General features: G+C 42.4%; 1 protein-coding gene across 1 annotated transcript; it reads right to left on the bottom strand.

The window, feature by feature from the left end:
* Positions 1-12364: 12364 nt before the first annotated feature.
* On the bottom strand, positions 12365-15250 carry LOC148031099 (pentatricopeptide repeat-containing protein At2g33680-like). The gene has a single exon (XM_087684624.1). It carries the CDS (start codon positions 15115-15117, stop codon positions 12613-12615), a length of 2505 nt encoding a protein of 834 aa, XP_087540750.1. The 5' UTR covers positions 15118-15250; the 3' UTR covers positions 12365-12612.
* Between the last annotated feature and the right edge of the window lie 3894 nt (positions 15251-19144).

The raw sequence follows: 19144 nt of genomic DNA, 5'->3' as shown, positions 1-19144 counted from the left end.
AGCAGAATAGGGGTTGGTAAAAAGGAAAAATGGTCAGGTCAAAGGAAGGAACAAGGCTGGAAGGTTGGATTGGGGGTTTTGATGAACGTAGGGTGCGTTCACATGAAAAACTTCAAAACAAGGGATAAAGGGAAAGAGAGAAGAAACGGCCCTAGAAGTGGAGTGAAAGTGAAAATGTGGGTGGAGGAGGGACCCCATTAAGGTAAAAGCAGGTCATGGCATAGATGCATGATCAAATTGAGGCATATGTAGGGGGTGTGTATCATAGACGTATAGGGACGCGTCTCCACACTTAAAACCTTAATGGACACGGTAAACCGAACATTAGGGACCTAGGACCACACATCGGACCAACTGCTGATGTCCCCACACTTAACACATAACATACACTTGCAATCATAATGAGAGGGTTAGAAAAACTTGGCCCGTTTCGCGTTTGGTCAAAGGAACAGTCACACTGCTACAAAAGGATTGGAATCAATTGCATGAGAAACCACGGCTTGCTCTAGCATTCAGCTAGCATGGTAGGGACCATGCAGCAGCACCCAGGTAGGTAGCTGGTTGATAAAGCCCATCAGGATAATTGTCGTTAACAAAGGATAGCCACTCAGCTCACGGGCACTGAGATGGGATGAGAGAACAGTCACTTGCCCCGTAACTTACATCACTCAAGCGAATATTGATGGAAACCCAAATCTCACACCCAGTTTAGGAATCAATAAGGAGGATGGTGTAGAGGCAGTATGCCGCCAGGGTGCATAATTGATGGTGCATTAGTACGTCATAGGTGCAAGTAGGAAGGCTAGGGAGCCTTATGGTGCAGTGTATAGAACAGGGTGACGTGTCTGGTGATGACAACAAAGACCCATCCCGTGGGTGCATAGGAAAATAAGACTGTACCTGACTCCGATTGTTGTAACATCTCTCAATCCTCACCTCTCGATAATTGATTTAGGAAACACCAGTCACACTCAACCCCCCTGTGTCTCACACTCTGTTGATGGATACATGAGGGCAAACCGTTCCTAAAACCCATTGATGTTCTCCTCATAGTCACTTGTGCAAAGGTTGTATGTCTTATGCGCATTTGATAGTGCAAATGTGCATCCTGCCCCCTGTGCCGGCATACGGTGCGAGAAGGAAAGCCAGGGATCCTTATAGTGCAATGCACAAGAACATATTGTGCGTTGTGCATTGAGAGGCCCAACCCTTGCGTGCAATACTCCATTCACACATCGCACCTCTCTGTTAAATGTAGAGGGCAAGGATTGGTCACTCACCCTGCCCTTTGTCTCACACTCACTGATAGATATAGAGGGCAGACCATACTCACAGCCCATCCTATTAGAATGAAAGCTCGCATCGCTTAATTGTTTGTCGATGAAGATCGCTTCATTTGTTACTAGCATCAGGGAGTTGATGACGAGGCATACCTAGGGAGGTAGCCCATATATCTGGTATTGTAGATTTTCTGGAGATCATGTCGTCTGTGTGAGGGAATCACATGTTCTACGAGGAGTACAAAGACAGCACACCAAGGGAGGTGGCTTTGGAATTTCTTCTGGAAAAGTGTCTATTGACGATTCGGCTATCTTGAATTGCGGGGTGTTACCATGTTTTCCACAACCAACTTCCCACCGCCCAAGGGTGTTTTCACCTTTTCTCGGAACGAGGCCTACTATGACACGAAATTGCTTCCTTTTCTCCCATAGCAATTTGTTTGTTTTTCTTTTTCTTCTTTCTTTTTTTCTTTTCTTGCTCTTTTTTTTTTCTTTTCCTACTCTTAAGGGTGTTTCCACATTTTCTTGAAGAATAGGTCAGCATGACAAGAACCTAAGTCCTTTTCTCCCATGATCGATATATTTTTTTTTTCTTATTTTTTTCTTTAATAAAGAGAATGGTAGAACTCCCTAGGCTTTGGTCCAATGCCCTACGTTGTCATTTTGGATTCCAACAAGTTGAGTCTTGAGTCTTCATCTTTCTTTCTTCGTTCGTGCATCTTTTTCAGAGAGCAGATATCCTCTATATGGTTCTTCCTCAAATAGTATAAACAGAAGGCTCCAAGAATGGTTGGTTTTCGAGTACATTCAGTGGCTAAATGTCCCGCTTGATGGCACTTTTCGCACCATGTATTAGGGCTCATTCTTTGGTGTGTGGTTAACAAGAGACCTCTCTTCTTCCCTTCTTCTATTCACTTTGCTTGTGGGTGTGCTCTTGAGAGAGGGAGTGTGAGAGTGTGAGGGAGTGAGTGTGTGGGTGTGAGGGATCAAGAGGATGAAGCTCTTCACCATCTCTATTTCTCTTCTTCTCTTCTCTTCTCTTTACTCGCGCGTGCACAGCTATGGTGGATGGAGCTTGATGGAGGAGGCTTGAGGGTGCTTGAGCTAGCATCAAGGATCGTGGAGCTACCGGTGTGTGAGAAGGAGGCGATAAATCATTTCGGCATCGAGGTAAGCTCACTACATTCGCAAGTTCAAAGATGTGACGGCTATGTGAGAGGTAGCCATTAGAGCTCACTTGGAACGCTTGAAACAATAAGCAGTCCATGGGTCTTGGCGGTTGAGCGAGAGCTCCCACATTATGGGATCACTTGATAGGGGCTCGTGATTCAGTTAATGTAAGGGAGGATCTACGTGACATTGATCGCATGAGACGAGCCTGGCCACGCATTGGACCCAGAGGAAAGATTGAGCTACCCCATGCACCTTGGATGTTGTCAAAGAACGATTAAAAAATAGTGAAGGAACAAATATATAGCTTTTGAACACCCACAAGATGTATGAGATGTCTCAAGGGAGCCTTCATAAAGAAAAAGAAAAGAGGTGTAGAGCAACTATCTAGTTTGAAACGCATCACATCTCTCCCACCTCCCGTACGAGTGGATATATTGGCGGTATTCACCTTTAGCATCTGTAGCTACTCTGTAATCACATCCATAAGCTCTTTCTTGATACTTGCCACTCAATTGGATATGTAGTCCTTCAAATTTTCACCGCCTGAAGTACTTGTAGTAGGGTTTTGGGAAGCTTCTATAATTATTACATATACTGGTTGGGTTGATCCAGGATGTCCTCTGTTCTAGTTTTGATTCAAAGCTCCTATTGACACTTGGGTTGTTGATTCCAGTGGGTAGAATTCCATTATTGTTGAGTCACCATTGGAGAAAATGTTTGAGACCACGGTTGTTGTGGTCGAACCATCATTTGAGGCATTGTCATCTGTGGCCACTGTGGATTAGGTGCATTGTACTACGACACTATTTGCATCTAGAGGTAGGGGTAGGAAACTGTCCCTGGAATTGTATTTGGTGGGTATACCATTCTTGGCATGGGGGGAGGTAAGACTCCTCTTCTCCTGAGGTCATTGACAACCTTACTTCAACTTCTTCATACAGTCTTGCACCTTCCACTATAGCTTGCAGATTGATTGGTCTTCTCAATTCCACAAACTTGTGAACTTCTAGTTGTAGGCCTTTGAGGAACACTCGTTTCTGGATGCCTTCATCCAAATGATGATTGGTCCATCTCTTCAGGATGAATTCCATACATGAGACATAAGCTTCTACTCTTTCTCTAGGTTCATAAACTTCTCTTGCATCCGCTCTTCAAAACCTTCACACCTAAATTTAATGAGGAAGGCCAACTTCAGGTTGTCCCATGTGCCAAAATTTCTTGCTGCTTGTCTCTCATACCACTGAAACGCCGTGCCCTTGAAAGTAGCGGGGAATATCACTAACCAATACTCAGGGGTTCTTGCATTGTTAGCCACACATGCTACCATAAACTCTGATACATGAAGATCAAGGTGTTCATTGTACTCTCCCTTAAAAATTGGCAATGGGACTATATTTGCTGGCATATCATCAATATTTACAAGACAAATCTAACTAGGAAGGGGACCTTGAGTCGCCATGGGGACTTTTGTAAAGAGTGCTTTTAAGATGTCAAAGGAAGCTTCTGTTGCAAGCTTGTTCTCGGCCTTGATTTTTGCCTTCTCTCTTCTCACGTACCTCTGGACTGGTTCTAGTGCTTGCCTCTTGATTGCGCCATTCATAAGAGGGTTAGGACCAACCAGTTGGTATGTACTCAATAGAATAGAATCAGAGGGTGATTTAGTCTCTGGAGGACTCTTTGGCTAACATCTCTTCTACTTCTTTCTTTTCTACATCTCTGAATTCAACTTTCAAATCACTACAGAGGGGGAGATATTCCATTTTGAAGGTATCAAAACTCATTCTTCTGAGGATTGTTGTTTTCCCATCATCATAATAATGCCAGCTTCTGATGGTTTCAATAGTGTATGTTGTGAAGAAAATACTCTATCCGCCAACTTCCAATGGATTGCTAATTGGACAAACAGGAGGTTGTTAGTACACCATGCATCCCACATATCCTGGTGTTGAGCATTGGCATCAGTGTCTCCATGATCTCCAATCATGTGTGGAAGCAACTATGCCAGTTCCTTCAAATCAGTTTTATGCTTCCCAAGACACCTCTAATTACCTTTCAAAGGAGTTGTTTACAGCTTCCAAAATGGTGTTGAAAGGCATAACGGTTGATTGGAGTTCCTACCTTCTGTAAAAAATGAATCAACACTTTGTCAGAGCCACAAGGGGTAATGTAACTAATGTTACATTTGGTTACTACCTTTCTGTCTTTTTGGCATATGCCGCCCCTTCAAGGGAAGTTCCTACCTTGACAGTTGATCCACTAGAAGCTCCTCCCCCTACTAAACACTCTGATGTCATCATTGAGGATCTTGATCCTATCTCTCCTGTGGTAGTTCAGAGGAAATGCTTAAAACGAGTGACTAAATCAGCCTCAGCTCCTCTTCTAGTCTCCGTTCTTGATTAATCTAGTAGTCACCTACCAGCTTTCCTCATAACGCCGAATCTTTTTAGAGCACATCGTGAGGGTACTCTGGATATTTTCATCCCTTCAATACAACACTTGGTAGCTAGAGATGCAATTCTCTTCCTATGTCAAGATGTTTAGCATTCTATTGAGCTCTCAATGACTGCATGTATCCAGCAGCTCTATTCCTCTTGCTATGATGAAGTCCAACAAACCAAAGAAGAGCTGCCAAAAGCAACTGCAGAGCTAGTTTCTGCTCATGAACGCTTTTCTAATCTTTGTACCCAAATGAAGCAACAGACTAAGATCATTGACGCTCAGAAAATGGACATTTCTAGTTTGCACACTCAGTTGGCTGACACTACCACCCAAGTGGTTAATGTGACTGAGGAACAAGACAGATTGTTGAAGAAATCTCAAGACCTTCATGCTCTACTAGTCGCCCAGACAGAGAAGCTTAAGATAGCAAATACCACCTTAGAACAGAGCAAAATCCAAATTCAACAGCTTAACGAGCAACTAGTCCAATCATGTTCTCCTACACGGATTCCTGATTCTCTTTATTAGATATCCAGCGGGAAAAATAGGGTGGGGAAAAAAGGAAAAATGTGCGGAAAGGGTGGTTGGGCATGGCTGTCAAATTGAACGATAATTCCGATGAAATTAGGGTATGTTCACATGGAAAAATATTTTAAAAAACGCATGAAAAGGTATTGAAAACCCGTAAAAAGTAATAACCGATGAACCGTGCATCAAAATGACAGGGTATAAAAAGAAAAAATGTCATGTCAGATTGTGGTTCCGAAGCAAAAAGGATGCGTTCACATGGAAACACGTCCAATTGACGAAAAATTGTTCAAAAATTAATAACTCAAGAACCGTCTAGCGGAATATGGGTTGGTAAAAAGGAAAAATGGTCAAGTCAAAGGGACAAACAGGATTGGAAGGTTGGATTGGGGGTTCTGGTGAATGTAGGATGCATTCACATGAAAAACTTCAAAACAAGGGATAAAGGCAAAGAGAGAGGAAACGGCCCCAGAAGTGGAGTGAAAGTGAAAGTGTGAGTGGAGGAGGGACCCCATCAAGGTAAAAGTAGGTCATGGCATTTGAGGCATATGTAGGGGGTATGTATCATAGACGTGCAGGGACGAGTCCCCACACTTAAAACCTTAACGGACAGGATAAACCAAACATCAGGGACCTAGGACCACACATCAGACTAATTGTTGACGTCCCCATACTTAACACATAATATACACTTGCAATCATAACGAGAGGGTTAGAAAAACTTGTCCCGTTTCGCGTATGGTCGAAGGAACCGTCACTTCTACAGAAGGGTTGAAGTCAGCTGTGCAGAGAAACCACAGCTCGCTTCAGCATTCAGCCAGCATGGCAAGGACCATGCAGCATCACCCAGGGAGGTAGCTGGTTGATAAAGCCCATCGGGGTAGTTGTCATTGACGAAGGATAGTCACTCATCTCACGGGCACTCAAATGGGATGAGAGAACAGTCACTCACCCCATAACTTACATCACTCAAGGGAATATTGATGGAAACCCAGATCTCACACCCAGTTTAGGAATCGACAAGGAGGATGGTGCAGAGGGGGTATGCCAAGGTACACAATTGATGGTGCAGAGGGGAACCTTATGGTACAATGTACAGAACATGGTGACGTGTTTGGTGATGATGGCAGAGATCCATCCCGTGGATGCATAGGGAAATGAGACCATACCTAACTCCAATTGTCGTAACGTCCCTCAATCCTCACCTCTCGATAATTGATTTAGGAAACACCAGTCACACTCAACCCCCCTCTGTCTCACGCTTTGTTGATAGATATAGGTCTGTTGATAGATACAGGAGGACAGCCCATTCCTAAAACCCATTGATGTTCTCCTCACATTCACTTGTACAAAGGTTGTATGCATTGTGCGCATTTGATAATGCAAATGTGCATCCCGCTCTATGCCGGCATGTGGTGTGAGAAGGAAGGCTGGGGATCCTTATAGTGCAATGCACAAAAACAGATCGTGTGTTGTGCATTGAGAGGCCCAACCCTTGCATGCATCACTCCATTCACACATCACACCTCTCTGTTAAATGTAAAGGGCAAGGATTGGTCACTCACCCCACCCTCTGTCTCACACTCACTGATAGATACAGAGGGCAGACTATACTCACAGCCCATCCTGTTAAGCTCGTATCACTCAATTGTTTGTCAATGAAGATCGTGTCATCTGTTGCTAGCATCAGAGAATTGATGACGGGGCATACCTAAGGAGGTAGCCCATATATTTGGTATTGTAGATTTTCTGGAGATCATGTCGTATGTGTGAGGGAATCACATGTTCTACGAGGAGTACAGAGATAGCACACCAAGGGAGATAGCTTTGGAATTTCTTATGGAAAAGTGTCTGCTGATGATTCGGGTATCCTAGACTGCGGGGTGTTACCACCTTTTCCACAGCCAGCTTCTCGCCCAAGGGTGTTTTCACCTTTTCTTAGAACAAGGCCTACTATGACAGGGAATTGCTTCCTTTTCTCCCATAGCAGTTTTTTTATTTCTTTATTTCTTCCTTTCTTTCTTTTCTTGCTCCTTTTTTTTTCTTTTCTTGCTCTTTTTTTTTTCATTTCCTACTCCCGAGTGTGTTTCCACATTTTCTCGATGAATAGATTGGCATGTCAAGGACCTAAGTCATTTTCTCCCATGATCAATATATATATATTTCTTGTTTTTCTCTTTAATAAATAGAATGGGTCATTGAGCATATCTAACGTGTCAAAACACTTAGCTTGTATGTTGAGTGCATTAATGATTGCACGACTAGTTCAAGAGCAAGGTTTAAAAGTTTATGGTCAACGGGCAAGTCTCGTGCACTGTTCAAAAAGGCACTGCTCCAGAAGGCCCTATTCGATTCTATTGTGTTCAATTCTAGAGTGTGAAGCAAACTTCAAGACTTGTGTCCCAACTATAGTGTCTAATAGGGATTGCCCTAGATTAAGTATTGGGAAGAAGATAAGGCTGGACACAAGCTTCTATCTTCAATTGACTCTCATAAAAGGGTAATCTCCTACTCATTTGATTCATCAAGGGGCAAGGCAAACATACAATTGTGCTTGGTTCAATGGCTTGACTCAAAGCTTCATCCAATCAAGGTGTTCAATTCTAGTATTCGGCTTCTCAACAAGGGAAAAGATGGTGGAACAAGCGAGCATCCGAGGCTTCTCAACAAGAGAGGAAAAGAGGAAGAATATCCAATAGTTATGTTAGCTCTAACTAGGCAAGTAGATACTTTCATGCACCCGACTCGAGAGAACTTGGCTCATAGCATTGGATTCTAGGGAGTTCAAGAGTAGCTTAAGAAATTGTGTGTTACTTTGTAAGGGTATTCAATTCCAACTCTACTTGAGGGGCGATGACTCCTCTTGGTGATTCGAAGGTGCTTCGCTCGAGTCTAAAAGAGCTCAAAGCTTGTAGCTCAATTGCCATGTGTGCTTGATCATCCAATAGCATGATTTGAACATGAAGTTGTATGTTAATAGTCTGATTGCATCCATCAAATAGTTGGACGGCACTACATGCTTCTTCTCCTGCGATCAAGCTTTTGTCTATGGAATCGCATGCCAATCAAGCGGTTGTGAAATTATGGCGTGTTGATTTGGATGTTGTAGAATGGCATGTTGCCAATCAAGCTGCCTTGTGGTGGTTGTGGAATTGACCTGCTGCTACATCAAATGCCATGGTAGCTGCCTTGTGCTTGCGGTGGAATCTGAGGTGCCACACCAATCGTCAAGCCACCTTGCGCGTCTAAGATCGAATAGGATGAAGATTGATCCAATGCCCACGTGATGGCATGCCAACATCGACTGGCTCGATTAGCCTTGTAAGTGAGCAATGTGCCATTCAAAGGTATAGTATAGGAACCTCCTCCTAGAACATCTTCTAGATTAAACATCTATTAGCGTGCATCTCGCTAGACCACATTGTATTGCCACAATTAGTGTCAAGTGTCCCAAGGCCAAAAGAGAACATAAGGCTTGTGTTTTAGGAGTCAACTAGGCACAAGGTACTACCCGTTCCTTCATCAAATCCCCTAGATGTAGAGCATCCAATTATGTTTTCTTTCCCAGCATAACACCATGCAATGCCACAAAAAGTATTCATCCTTGCTATGTCGAATCCTAAGTTCCTTCTCATTCGAAGGCAAGTCTCTAGTTCAATGCTGCAAGGTGCTACGAGAAGGCACTCGTCTCCTTAACCAAGGCTTCTAAGAAAAAGATAGGGGCCATGTGATTCCACACTCACAAGTACATTTCTTGTATTGTTAGCACCAATTTTCATTTTCCTATTATCTCTCTCCTATCCATTGTTCTCTGAGGAATTCAAACTTTATTCTTGCTATAGTGCTTCACCCTTGAATGCTATCCTCTTCATTCTATGATAGCACCTAGATGTGCCTTTAGATGCACCCCTCATACCCTTCGCTCTTTCATCTGCTTTGAGTGCTATCATTAGATGGTCACTTGTGTATCCCTTTTTGAGGTGTGCTAGATTGCTAGGTCCCTCACCTTTACTCGGGCTCTCTTGGCTGGGTATTCTTTTAATTACTCTCCGACATCTTTCTCCAAGTAGTTACAACAACATTCCTCTAGGCTTAGGCCACCTCCCTGACACCTAACTCTCTCTAAGAAAAAGATTTCACCTCATCACCTTCCTTGCCTTGGTTTTTTTATGTTTTTATTTCTTTATTTTTTGTTTTTAATATTAACTTTTTTCCCTCTCATTCTCTCCTATCCAAGTGCCTATCACACTCAAATGCTTAGACTTGAATGCAAGTTTTATACAGGCAAAAGTCATTTCTCTCACATTCACTCTCCTACACACTACATTCTCTTGGGTCTCTCAAGAGGCATTCGTAATGCTTCTAAGTCCTAATTGTATTCTATTTCCTCCTAAAGTCACTTTCAAACACTACGACAATCTACTGCAAATAAAGAAAATATCAACACAACTCTCTTCTTCTCTTAACCATGCATGTTTTGGAAACCACTATCATGCAAGCAAAAAACCAATCCTCTATCGATCTCCCACTCGCCCCTCACAACACATTTTCTATTCCTATGCACAATAGAGAAGTGTATGCCTCATATGGTTGATTCCACAATCTAAAAAAAGGAACCAAAGTGTCAGGTCATAGTTGTGCTCGATGATGGGACAAGTACCGAGCTTCTATTGTTTCAAGAGTTTGACCATCTGATGCAAACCAACTCTTACCTAGTCTCTCACCTCTCTCTCAAAATTACTAGCTACCCCCACAAGCAGTGATAGCAACCAATAGTACCGAGATTGTAGTGAACAATTGCTCGGTATTATAATCTCTCGCAAGCTAAAGGTTGCTCACGATCCTTGTGCAACCATCTTGTTCTACAAGCTCTTGATCCAAGTGCACTTACCACCATGAGTCTCAAGTTGGCATCATGAGTAGAATGCAAAAAGCCTATGCATGGACAAGAGAAGAGAAAAGAATCACCAAGCGCTTCACGCCATATCCCTCGTGCTCTCATAATTCCAATCTCTCTCTCGTTTTTCTTCTCTCACACTTCCACTCTCAATAACACTAAAAGTTCAAGGCAATAGAAGTAGAAACTTGAAGAAAGGAGGCTGACACAGTTAGCACACACTTGAATGCCCACTTTCCTCATCTTTTTCCCTTTTATACATAGGTTAGAGGGTTTCCATCCTTTTTTTCCCCTTGGCCATGTAGTCCATTAGATTAAAGGGCATACCATTAAGGGGGACTATAATGGATGATGGCTCATGAGTTAACACGATTCCTAAGGCCACACTCAACATTAGGGCTTACAATTACTTGATATACTCCATTTGCCATTTGGGCAGTAGATATTCAAGAAGTACAACAAGTGAGGTTGGTTGAACGGACTCTAATGCACATACAGGACCTCCAATTTTGTATGTCATTCCTCTAGTAGACATTCCTGCCATGGAAGGATCACGTACCCATTGCAAATTGGTCATTCATGGTTGCACATAGCTAGGGTGTGCCAAGATTGGGACATGGACAGCTATGGATCAAGCATGCGAATGGACTAATACCATTGCAGTTAGAGAAGAGGCCAGACTCTTGATGCACATACAGGACCTCCAATTTTGTATGTCCTTCCTCTAGTAGACATTCCTGCCATGGAAGGATCATGTACCCATTGCTAATTGGTCATTCATGGTTGCACATAGCTAGGGTGTGCCAAGATTGGGACATGGACAGCTATGGATCAAGCATGCAAATGGACTAATACCATTGCAGTTAGAGAAGAGGCCAGACTCTTCTCTTATGGTACCTGTAGTAGAAGCTGCCACACCCACTCAACCAAATAACCCCCAATGCTTAGATGATTCCGCCTTCTTAACTAGCAAGGGGCATTCTCATGCAATATGGTGCAAATAAGTGAGCTGCCCCCTACCACTCTACCAAATGGAAAAGAGCAACCACCTCAAAACTCTGACAAAGGCAACCAGGACAGAGCCTTAGTTGTAAAGCATCTTAAGCCCTCAAATTCAACGAGTTGTTTTCTGCATTGATCAAGTACTTGCCTGTTGCAAGAAATGTTCTGATACATCCTTCGGTTTATACCCCCCCTTGAGGATAGGTCACTGAAGTTTGGAGTTGATTCTGAGAGGGATTCTAGAGGCTGCTCCATACCCTCCTGACCATCCTAGGATACTTTCTTCCCCAGCACATTAGACAGCTCAGTTAGCACATGTTTTCTCTACCCTACTCTGCCAGCAAAATGCAGTTTTGGCACATTGAGGGCATTTCCAATGAGTCCCTTAGAAACTTCTGGTGCAGGATATGAAACATCTTTCACCCGTCTCTATGCTGATGTGGTTCATGACATCAAAGCCAGGAGTGGGGCACTTCACAAGCTTGCACACTACTCTCCCAAATCATCTTTGTATGTGATAGCCATCCACTACAACTTATTTAGTATATCTGCCTACATGATGAGCCATAAACGAGCAGCCAGGGTGTGCTTGACTTTTCTTAGTTTTCTTTCAACTTGCGTAGAGTGTTTTTTAATTTATTCACCAGAAAGAGAGAACAATTTGGGCCATGGATTTTGGTCATCATGGAAAAACAAATTATCTTAGAACAAACTCAACGGACAGCTAGTTGCTGGGTTCCGGCAGGCTTGCAAGAGGTAACAGACATTCTAGAAGCAAGCTATCAGGAATCGAGCAGAATCACTGGAACAGTGTGGGCAGGGTTGAGTTGGTAAGGTGACAACACTCGGTGCCAAAAAAGACACCAACTACAAATGAGCTGGAAAATCAAGCTGCAAACCTCATCCATTTATGCCAGTTTAACCGTATGTAATCAACCTAAGTCCAGGTTTGAAAAAACAGGATACATACAAGGTAAAATGCACAAGTTCTTGCCAACTGAAATAATTGCTTCCAAATATAGCAGTTTGTTGGCATGCAGTGATGAAGACTTCTCTTACAATTAGTGGCTGCCGTATTGACTGTAATGACAGATGTACCAACCAGCTAAATACAAGGCTTATATGAAAGATAATCCACTTCGGATAACCTGTTAATCCTATCAAACTGCTTGTAACAACTTGTTGCTTGGGTCAGCTACTTTCCTGTACAGCCCATGTGTATGAAACATGTAAATCATGCTCTAAGAATACTATACAAGATTAGCGGTGACAAGAACACCTTGCATTTGAAGATCACTGTTGAATGACTTCAGATGTACAGTCTAATACTAAATCTAGATTTGGCACATGACCTTCTTCTTCCATGCACAAATCCAACTTCTTTAGCATAGATAAAAGTTCCTCAACGTCTTCATCTCCTATAACAAAAGCTTGTAGCTTATTATCAACCTCTATCAATGCAGTTGCAGGCTTTTTCTTTGCCCCAGCATGTATTCTCTGCTCTGCTATTCTGGATGCTTCACCACACATCCCCGCATTTGCATAGACACTTGCCATGAGCATATATGGTCCTGCTTTTGTGGGATTCATCTGTTTGAGCTGCTGAAAACATCTCGAACCTATTTCTGGCTCTGCATAAGTTTTGCAGGCACTCAACAGAGCTACCCAAGTATCCCGAGTTGGCGAACATGGCATACTATTGACAAACTTCTCTGCTTCATACAAATTTCCTGATCGTGCAAGAAGATCAATCATGCAAGCATAATGGTCTATAGTTGGTACAATACTTTGCCCTATCATTGTCTTCAAAAGCTCATGACCCTTGGGCACCAAGCTGGCATGGCTACAAGCATCAAGAAGGCATGTGAATGTAACAGCATCAGGCTTTATACCTTGTTCCTGCATGACCTCAAATAGATGTAAAGCCGTTTCACCTTGATGATTGACACCATACCCCCTAATCATTGCATTCCATGCCACTATTCCTTTAATTGGAAGCCTTTCAAAGACATCCCGTGCATCTATAAGTGAGCCAGCCTTTGAATACAGGTCAATTGCCGTGTTTCCAATATAAAGGTCCTGATCATAGCCCTTTTGCATTATCTCAGAGTGTATCTGTCTACCTCTGTCTATAGAACCTATGCTAGCACAAGATTTTAGCAGTGGAGCATATGCAGCATTGCTAGGAGATATGCCCTTTGGTTGCATTAAGTCATAGCAATCAAGTGCTTCCTGACCAAGTCCATGTTCAGCATAGCCTGCAATTAGGGCAGTCCAAGACACAATATTTCGATCTGGCAGCTTATTGAAAAGGTTTTGGGCATCCAAGAGTGAGCCACACTTTGCATACATGTCAACCAAAGCACTGCCAACAAAGACATCTCTTTCAAATCCCTTTGTTGTTATCTCTAAGTGTAATGTTTGTCCACTTTGTACATTTCTTAAGCTGCTACAAGCCTTCAAAATACAGGCAAATGTAGTATCATTTGGAGGAACATTCTGCATTTTCATCCGTTCAAAACACTTTGATGCTTCCAGGCCAAGCCCACATTCTGCATACCCTGCGATCAGTGCATTCCATGTAGCCACACACCGTGTTGGCAGCTTTTCAACCATGTGGCTTGCTTCGAGCAAGGAGCCACATGCTGCATACATATCAATCAAAGCAGTTCCAACAAACGGATCTTTTTCAAGGGCCTCCTGCACAATTTTTGTGTGCATTGCTCTACCTTTATCTAGAGCTTTAATACGTCCAGTGGCTTTCAAGCCACACATAAAGGTGACTACACTCTGTATAATGCCCATATCCTGCATTTTCTCAAAACGTTCTAGTGCCTCCTGATTGAGCCCATGCTCAACATATCCACCAATCAGTGCGTTCCATGACACCACACTTTTAATCACTATCTTATCGAAGCTTTTTTGTGCATCTAAGATTAAGCCACAGTTGGCATACATGTCAACTAAAGTGTTGCCGATGGTAAGTTCCTCTTCAAGCCCTTTTTGAACAATCCCAGTATGCAATTCTCTGCCCTTTTCCAAGGCTCCTGTAATCCCGCACACTTTCAAGATGCAAACATACGTGACATTGTCCGGGGAAATGTCCTCCTGCTGCATCTGCTCAAAACAATCAAATGCTTTCTCTGGAGGCCCTTGTTCTGCATAGCCTGCAATAAGTGCATTCCATGACACAGCACTGCGAAATGGCAATTTGTTGAGAACATCCCTTGACCTAGAAAGTGATCCACACTTCACATATGAATCAACCAAACAGCTTCCGACAAAAATATCTCTATCAAGCTTATTTTTTAAAATTTCCCTGTGAATTCTCTGAACTTCCTCTACCGTTGTACAGCCCTTCATTAGGGTTGTAACAGTATAGCTATTGGGACGCACATTGTTTTCCTGCATTTTCTGGTACAGAGTGAAAGCACGTTCGGATTGTCCATGTTCAATATACGCTCCAATGAGCGAGGTCCATGAATGCACATTCTGGTATGCCAACTTGTTGAAGACCTCATGAGCGTCCGATACACTGCCACAATCCACAAACATTGGTACGACATGGTTCCCGATACCTCTTTGGTCTTGGACATTCTTGCGGAGTATGTGTGCATAGACATGCTTGGCGAAGTGCAGGTCTTTCTTTTTCCTGCACTTCTGCAATATACAGATGAAATCATTAATGGCTGGCTGCTCAGACCCTGCGTCCAAGAGATTAAGCGCCTGTTCTAAGCTGAGTGCCTCCCATGCGATCTTCCCTGCAGGATTAGGGTTAGGGGGGCGGGTTAGGGACATCTAACCGGCCCCCCTCCGCCGATCCATGCCAAAGACTGAGAGGCCGTGGCTCTCTCCTCTGCAATGTAGAGTTTGCGCGAAAATTAAACAAAATAAACAATCAATTCTCTCTCTCTCTCTCTCGCTCTCTCTCTCTCTCTCTCGCCTATGTCATAGAGTAGACTTTGAGCTACATCTATATCTATATCTTTACTATTAGTTAACGTGAGGTGGGGGCTGCCATGAGGTGGGGGCGGGTGCCACGTGGCAGCCCCCACCTCCCCCACAAGAAAAAAAGAGAACGTGGGACCGGGTGCCATGCATCCAGCACCCGCCCCCGCCCGAAAAAATCGCACCCGCCCCGATGCGAAGCGCCGAGCTGAGTCTAGGCGTAGAGCGCCTAGTTATCTCTTATTGTATTATTGAACAAGCCTATGACGAAGTTTAATGTTGCAAGCCCAAGCCTACATGGCAACCATATGTTTTTTGAAAAAGCCAAATAGAAAAGCTATATAATATTTCTTAAAACTAATTGAACAAGCCTATGCCCAAGCCTACATGGCAACTGTATGTTTTTTGAAGCACCCAGAAAGAAAAGCCTTATCATACTGCTTAAAACTTCTCTTACTATTTTCTACTCCCTCCCCTACCTCCCTTTAGGCCACATAGTTAGCATATGGATGTTCTCTCTCTCTCTCTCTCTCTCTCTCTCTCTCTCTCTCTCTCTCTCTCTCTCTCTCTCTCTCTATGTATTCCCTTTTCTTGCTCAATCCTCCCCAATAGCCATTGATGTTCCGCCTCCCATTTATGGTTTGCAAACCAATACAATATGTAGAATTGGAATATCCATTAATTGTTTGCAACTAAAATAAGATATGGTGTGTACTATGCTTTAGTTGTAGATACCAATTGAAAGATAGCCTTGCACACAATCAAGGATAATAATCATGTGCTACCTCAATAGAAAAAGGAAGAGATGATGCCTTTAGAGGCAAAGAGGGCATGGGAGGAGAAAGATACAAGCATGTGGATGAGAGGTTGGAAGATGGCCTTCTTCACTCACTTTCTCCACCCAATGGTGATGGAGGTGGGGCATTTGGCATAGCAAGAGAAGGTCTTCGATCTCTATGGGGCAACCCATAATGTACATAAAAGGATAATGATGCAAATTAGCAACCTTGAAAATATGCATGAAAACATGAATTGGCACAAACTAAGAAAGGCCCATAGATCTAACGACTTTGGATAATTTCATGGAGTTGTGAATATCATTTAATATCTTTATATACTAGTAGCAGCATGAACCACTGATCAAGGATCAACCACTAGATTGAGTTGAATGGTGGGTAAGGAAGAAGTTCAAGGGTGCCATATGGATTCAAAGATGTAGGCACAATATATTTGTACTCACAAAAGAAAATTTTAGAGTTGAGAAGGCTTATGAAGACTCCTGGACCCCATCAAGTTTTTGACTACATCAATATATGCAAAGCTTCATACATTCCAATTAGTCTACCTAAAGAGCTATCCCTCTATTAAATTTGATAGAAAAATAGTAGAAATGAAAGAATATACATGTAACTAGATGAAATTCATGTTTATAAAGCAACTGAATTTTAAAAAAGGGATATTATTGTGGAGACTTACAATTAGATGGGAATACATGACACATAAGACGGGCAAGCTTCAAATCCTTTGCACTGTGTTCTATTATAACTAAACCTCCAACTTGAACCTCCTTAAACTTGAGCAAGCCACATTTCCAATGATTCTTTAATAAATCATGACATCTTACTTAATGAGGGCCTATTGCTCTTGGTTGCATGTACACCCATGAGTTTTTATTGAACATTGTTGCTATCCATTGTCCATACTTCTCCTTTGTATTATGAGCATACATAGCCCCGATAGAATCTTGAGGATACCATTGATGATGACTTGTCAATGCCATTAGAATAGCTTAGCAGGAAGAAACTTGTAGTTCTTGGCAAGAAGAAAGTAGGGAGTTGACTACCAAAAAGGAAGAAATGGTGGCTATGGAGCACTAACTGACAATGGTGCCTTTGTGGCTATGGCTATGACTGTGGAAGGAAGGAGGTAGTGGAAAGATTTTATGAATATATTTGTGGAATGGAGAGAAATAATACCAAAAGAAGAAGCAGTTCTCAGCAAAACACACCAAAAAAGTTTTTCTTTGACTATACACAACATGAAATGAGTTTTTTGAGGAAAAAGTGGTCTTTTGAGGTAGGAATGAAAATTTTTAAATTTTGCATCCCACTTTTGGATGTCCTATGGGCCTAGCTAGCATGGGGACAAGGTTATCATAGGGGGAGGGGGGGGTTAAGGGAAGGTGGGGGGACAAGCTTACTTGCCGTAGGCCCAAGGGGAAAAAGGGAGTGGATAAAATATGCATACCAACCCCTCTCCCATTGGTCCACCACAAATATCTTGTCATTAGGAGATTCATTAACTCTCTAAGCTAAAGGGCAATTTTAAAGTTCATATTTTCCCTAATGTAATATACTAATGGGGAGGAGGGGGGGTTGTGGGTGCAAAAAACATAGCTGGCATCTCCAACTCCAACTGTTAATCAATGATCTTGGGTATATTGATAAGCAGATGATGCAAGTGTTAAGCAACATGACTCCTTCTCACCAACAAATTTGTGTTCTTGAGATGTTAGGGTTGCCCCAATGCATGCAAGAGTGCATGCCTATACACAGGGTGAATGGCTCTGGCAGGTGACCTTTGTCTACGATGTTCATGGTCTATGATGGTCTTGGCATGGGTCCCTTACGATGATTTCTACATTTGTCGTGGCAGGACAAAACTATTCAATCGAAAGGATGCACTTTATGTTTTTTGCATGTATTTAGATATATTTCTCTAATCTGCAACCATTCTATGCTTTCTAACTCCCAAGACTCATATGAAAGAGCCTTGGATTAGGAACTTTTGTAGAGAATTGCTCCTAAGTCACCTTGTGGCCTCACACTTTTTTTTGGATATAATGTAAGTAACCTTCTTGGTAAATACACATCATGAAATGTGTGGGTTTGAGTTTCCTTTAGGCTTTAGTCCTATGTGGATATCGTCTTATAGGTATAATATTAAAATTTAACTTTTGATTGGAGTGTTGGTTTTTACAAATATGCAACAATACATATACATATACATATACATATACATATACATATACATATACATATACATGTATATGTATATAATTATATATGTTTTTATATGTATGTGTAGATGTATATACATATTTATAATACAATATGATTTTGGTTGTAAGTTTTCGGGAAGCTTCGAACCTCTAGAGGGCTTCCCAAACCTAACCCGCTTCCCAAACCTCCCCTTTTTTACTGAAATCCCCTCTCTCTCAAAGAAGAAGAAGAAGAAAAAAAAGAGAGAGTAGAGAGGGGAGAGAAAGAAGAAAAGTAGAAGAAAGAAGAAAAGGAGAGAGAATATTCTATACTATTATATTATTTTGGTTATAGGTTCAAGAAGCCTCAAATCTCTAGAGGGCTTCTTAAACCTACCCCCTTCCCAAACCTTCCCCTTTTAATTAAAGCCCCTCTCCCACACATATAATCTCTCCCTCTCTATTTTTTAATTAAAACCCCCCTCTCTCATGTGTAAACTCTCTCTCTCTCTCTCTCTCTCTCTCTCTCTCTCTCTCTCTCTCTCTCTCTCTCTCTCTCTCTCTCTCTCTCTCCTAATTAAATCAACTTTTCCGTAATATTTCTGCACGAAATATTAATGATCCTAGACCCCACACATCCCGCGCAAAAGCAACTTAAAGCAATCTCCCGCAACAATAAAATTTTGGCCTAAGTGATCCCTCCACATGCACTAGCAAACTCCACCCCGCGTTGTGCATAAGAGGCCGTGGCTTAAAAGCCGTAGTTCCACGTAGCAACACCCCTTCAAGGGGGGAAAAGGGATAATGGATAAATTTTTGGCAATTTTTTTAAATTAAAACTCCCCTCCCCTTCAGTCGTTGCATGGCGGGGAGGGGGAATATGAGTATGAGAAGGAG

This window comes from Lygodium microphyllum, chromosome 9, assembly GCF_053477565.2.
Source record: "Lygodium microphyllum isolate KBCC chromosome 9, Lygodium_microphyllum_v1.1.10, whole genome shotgun sequence".
NCBI lineage: Eukaryota > Viridiplantae > Streptophyta > Polypodiopsida > Schizaeales > Lygodiaceae > Lygodium > Lygodium microphyllum.
Note: the sequence above shows the minus strand (reverse complement) of the source record. Positions and strands in the feature narration are given on the sequence as shown.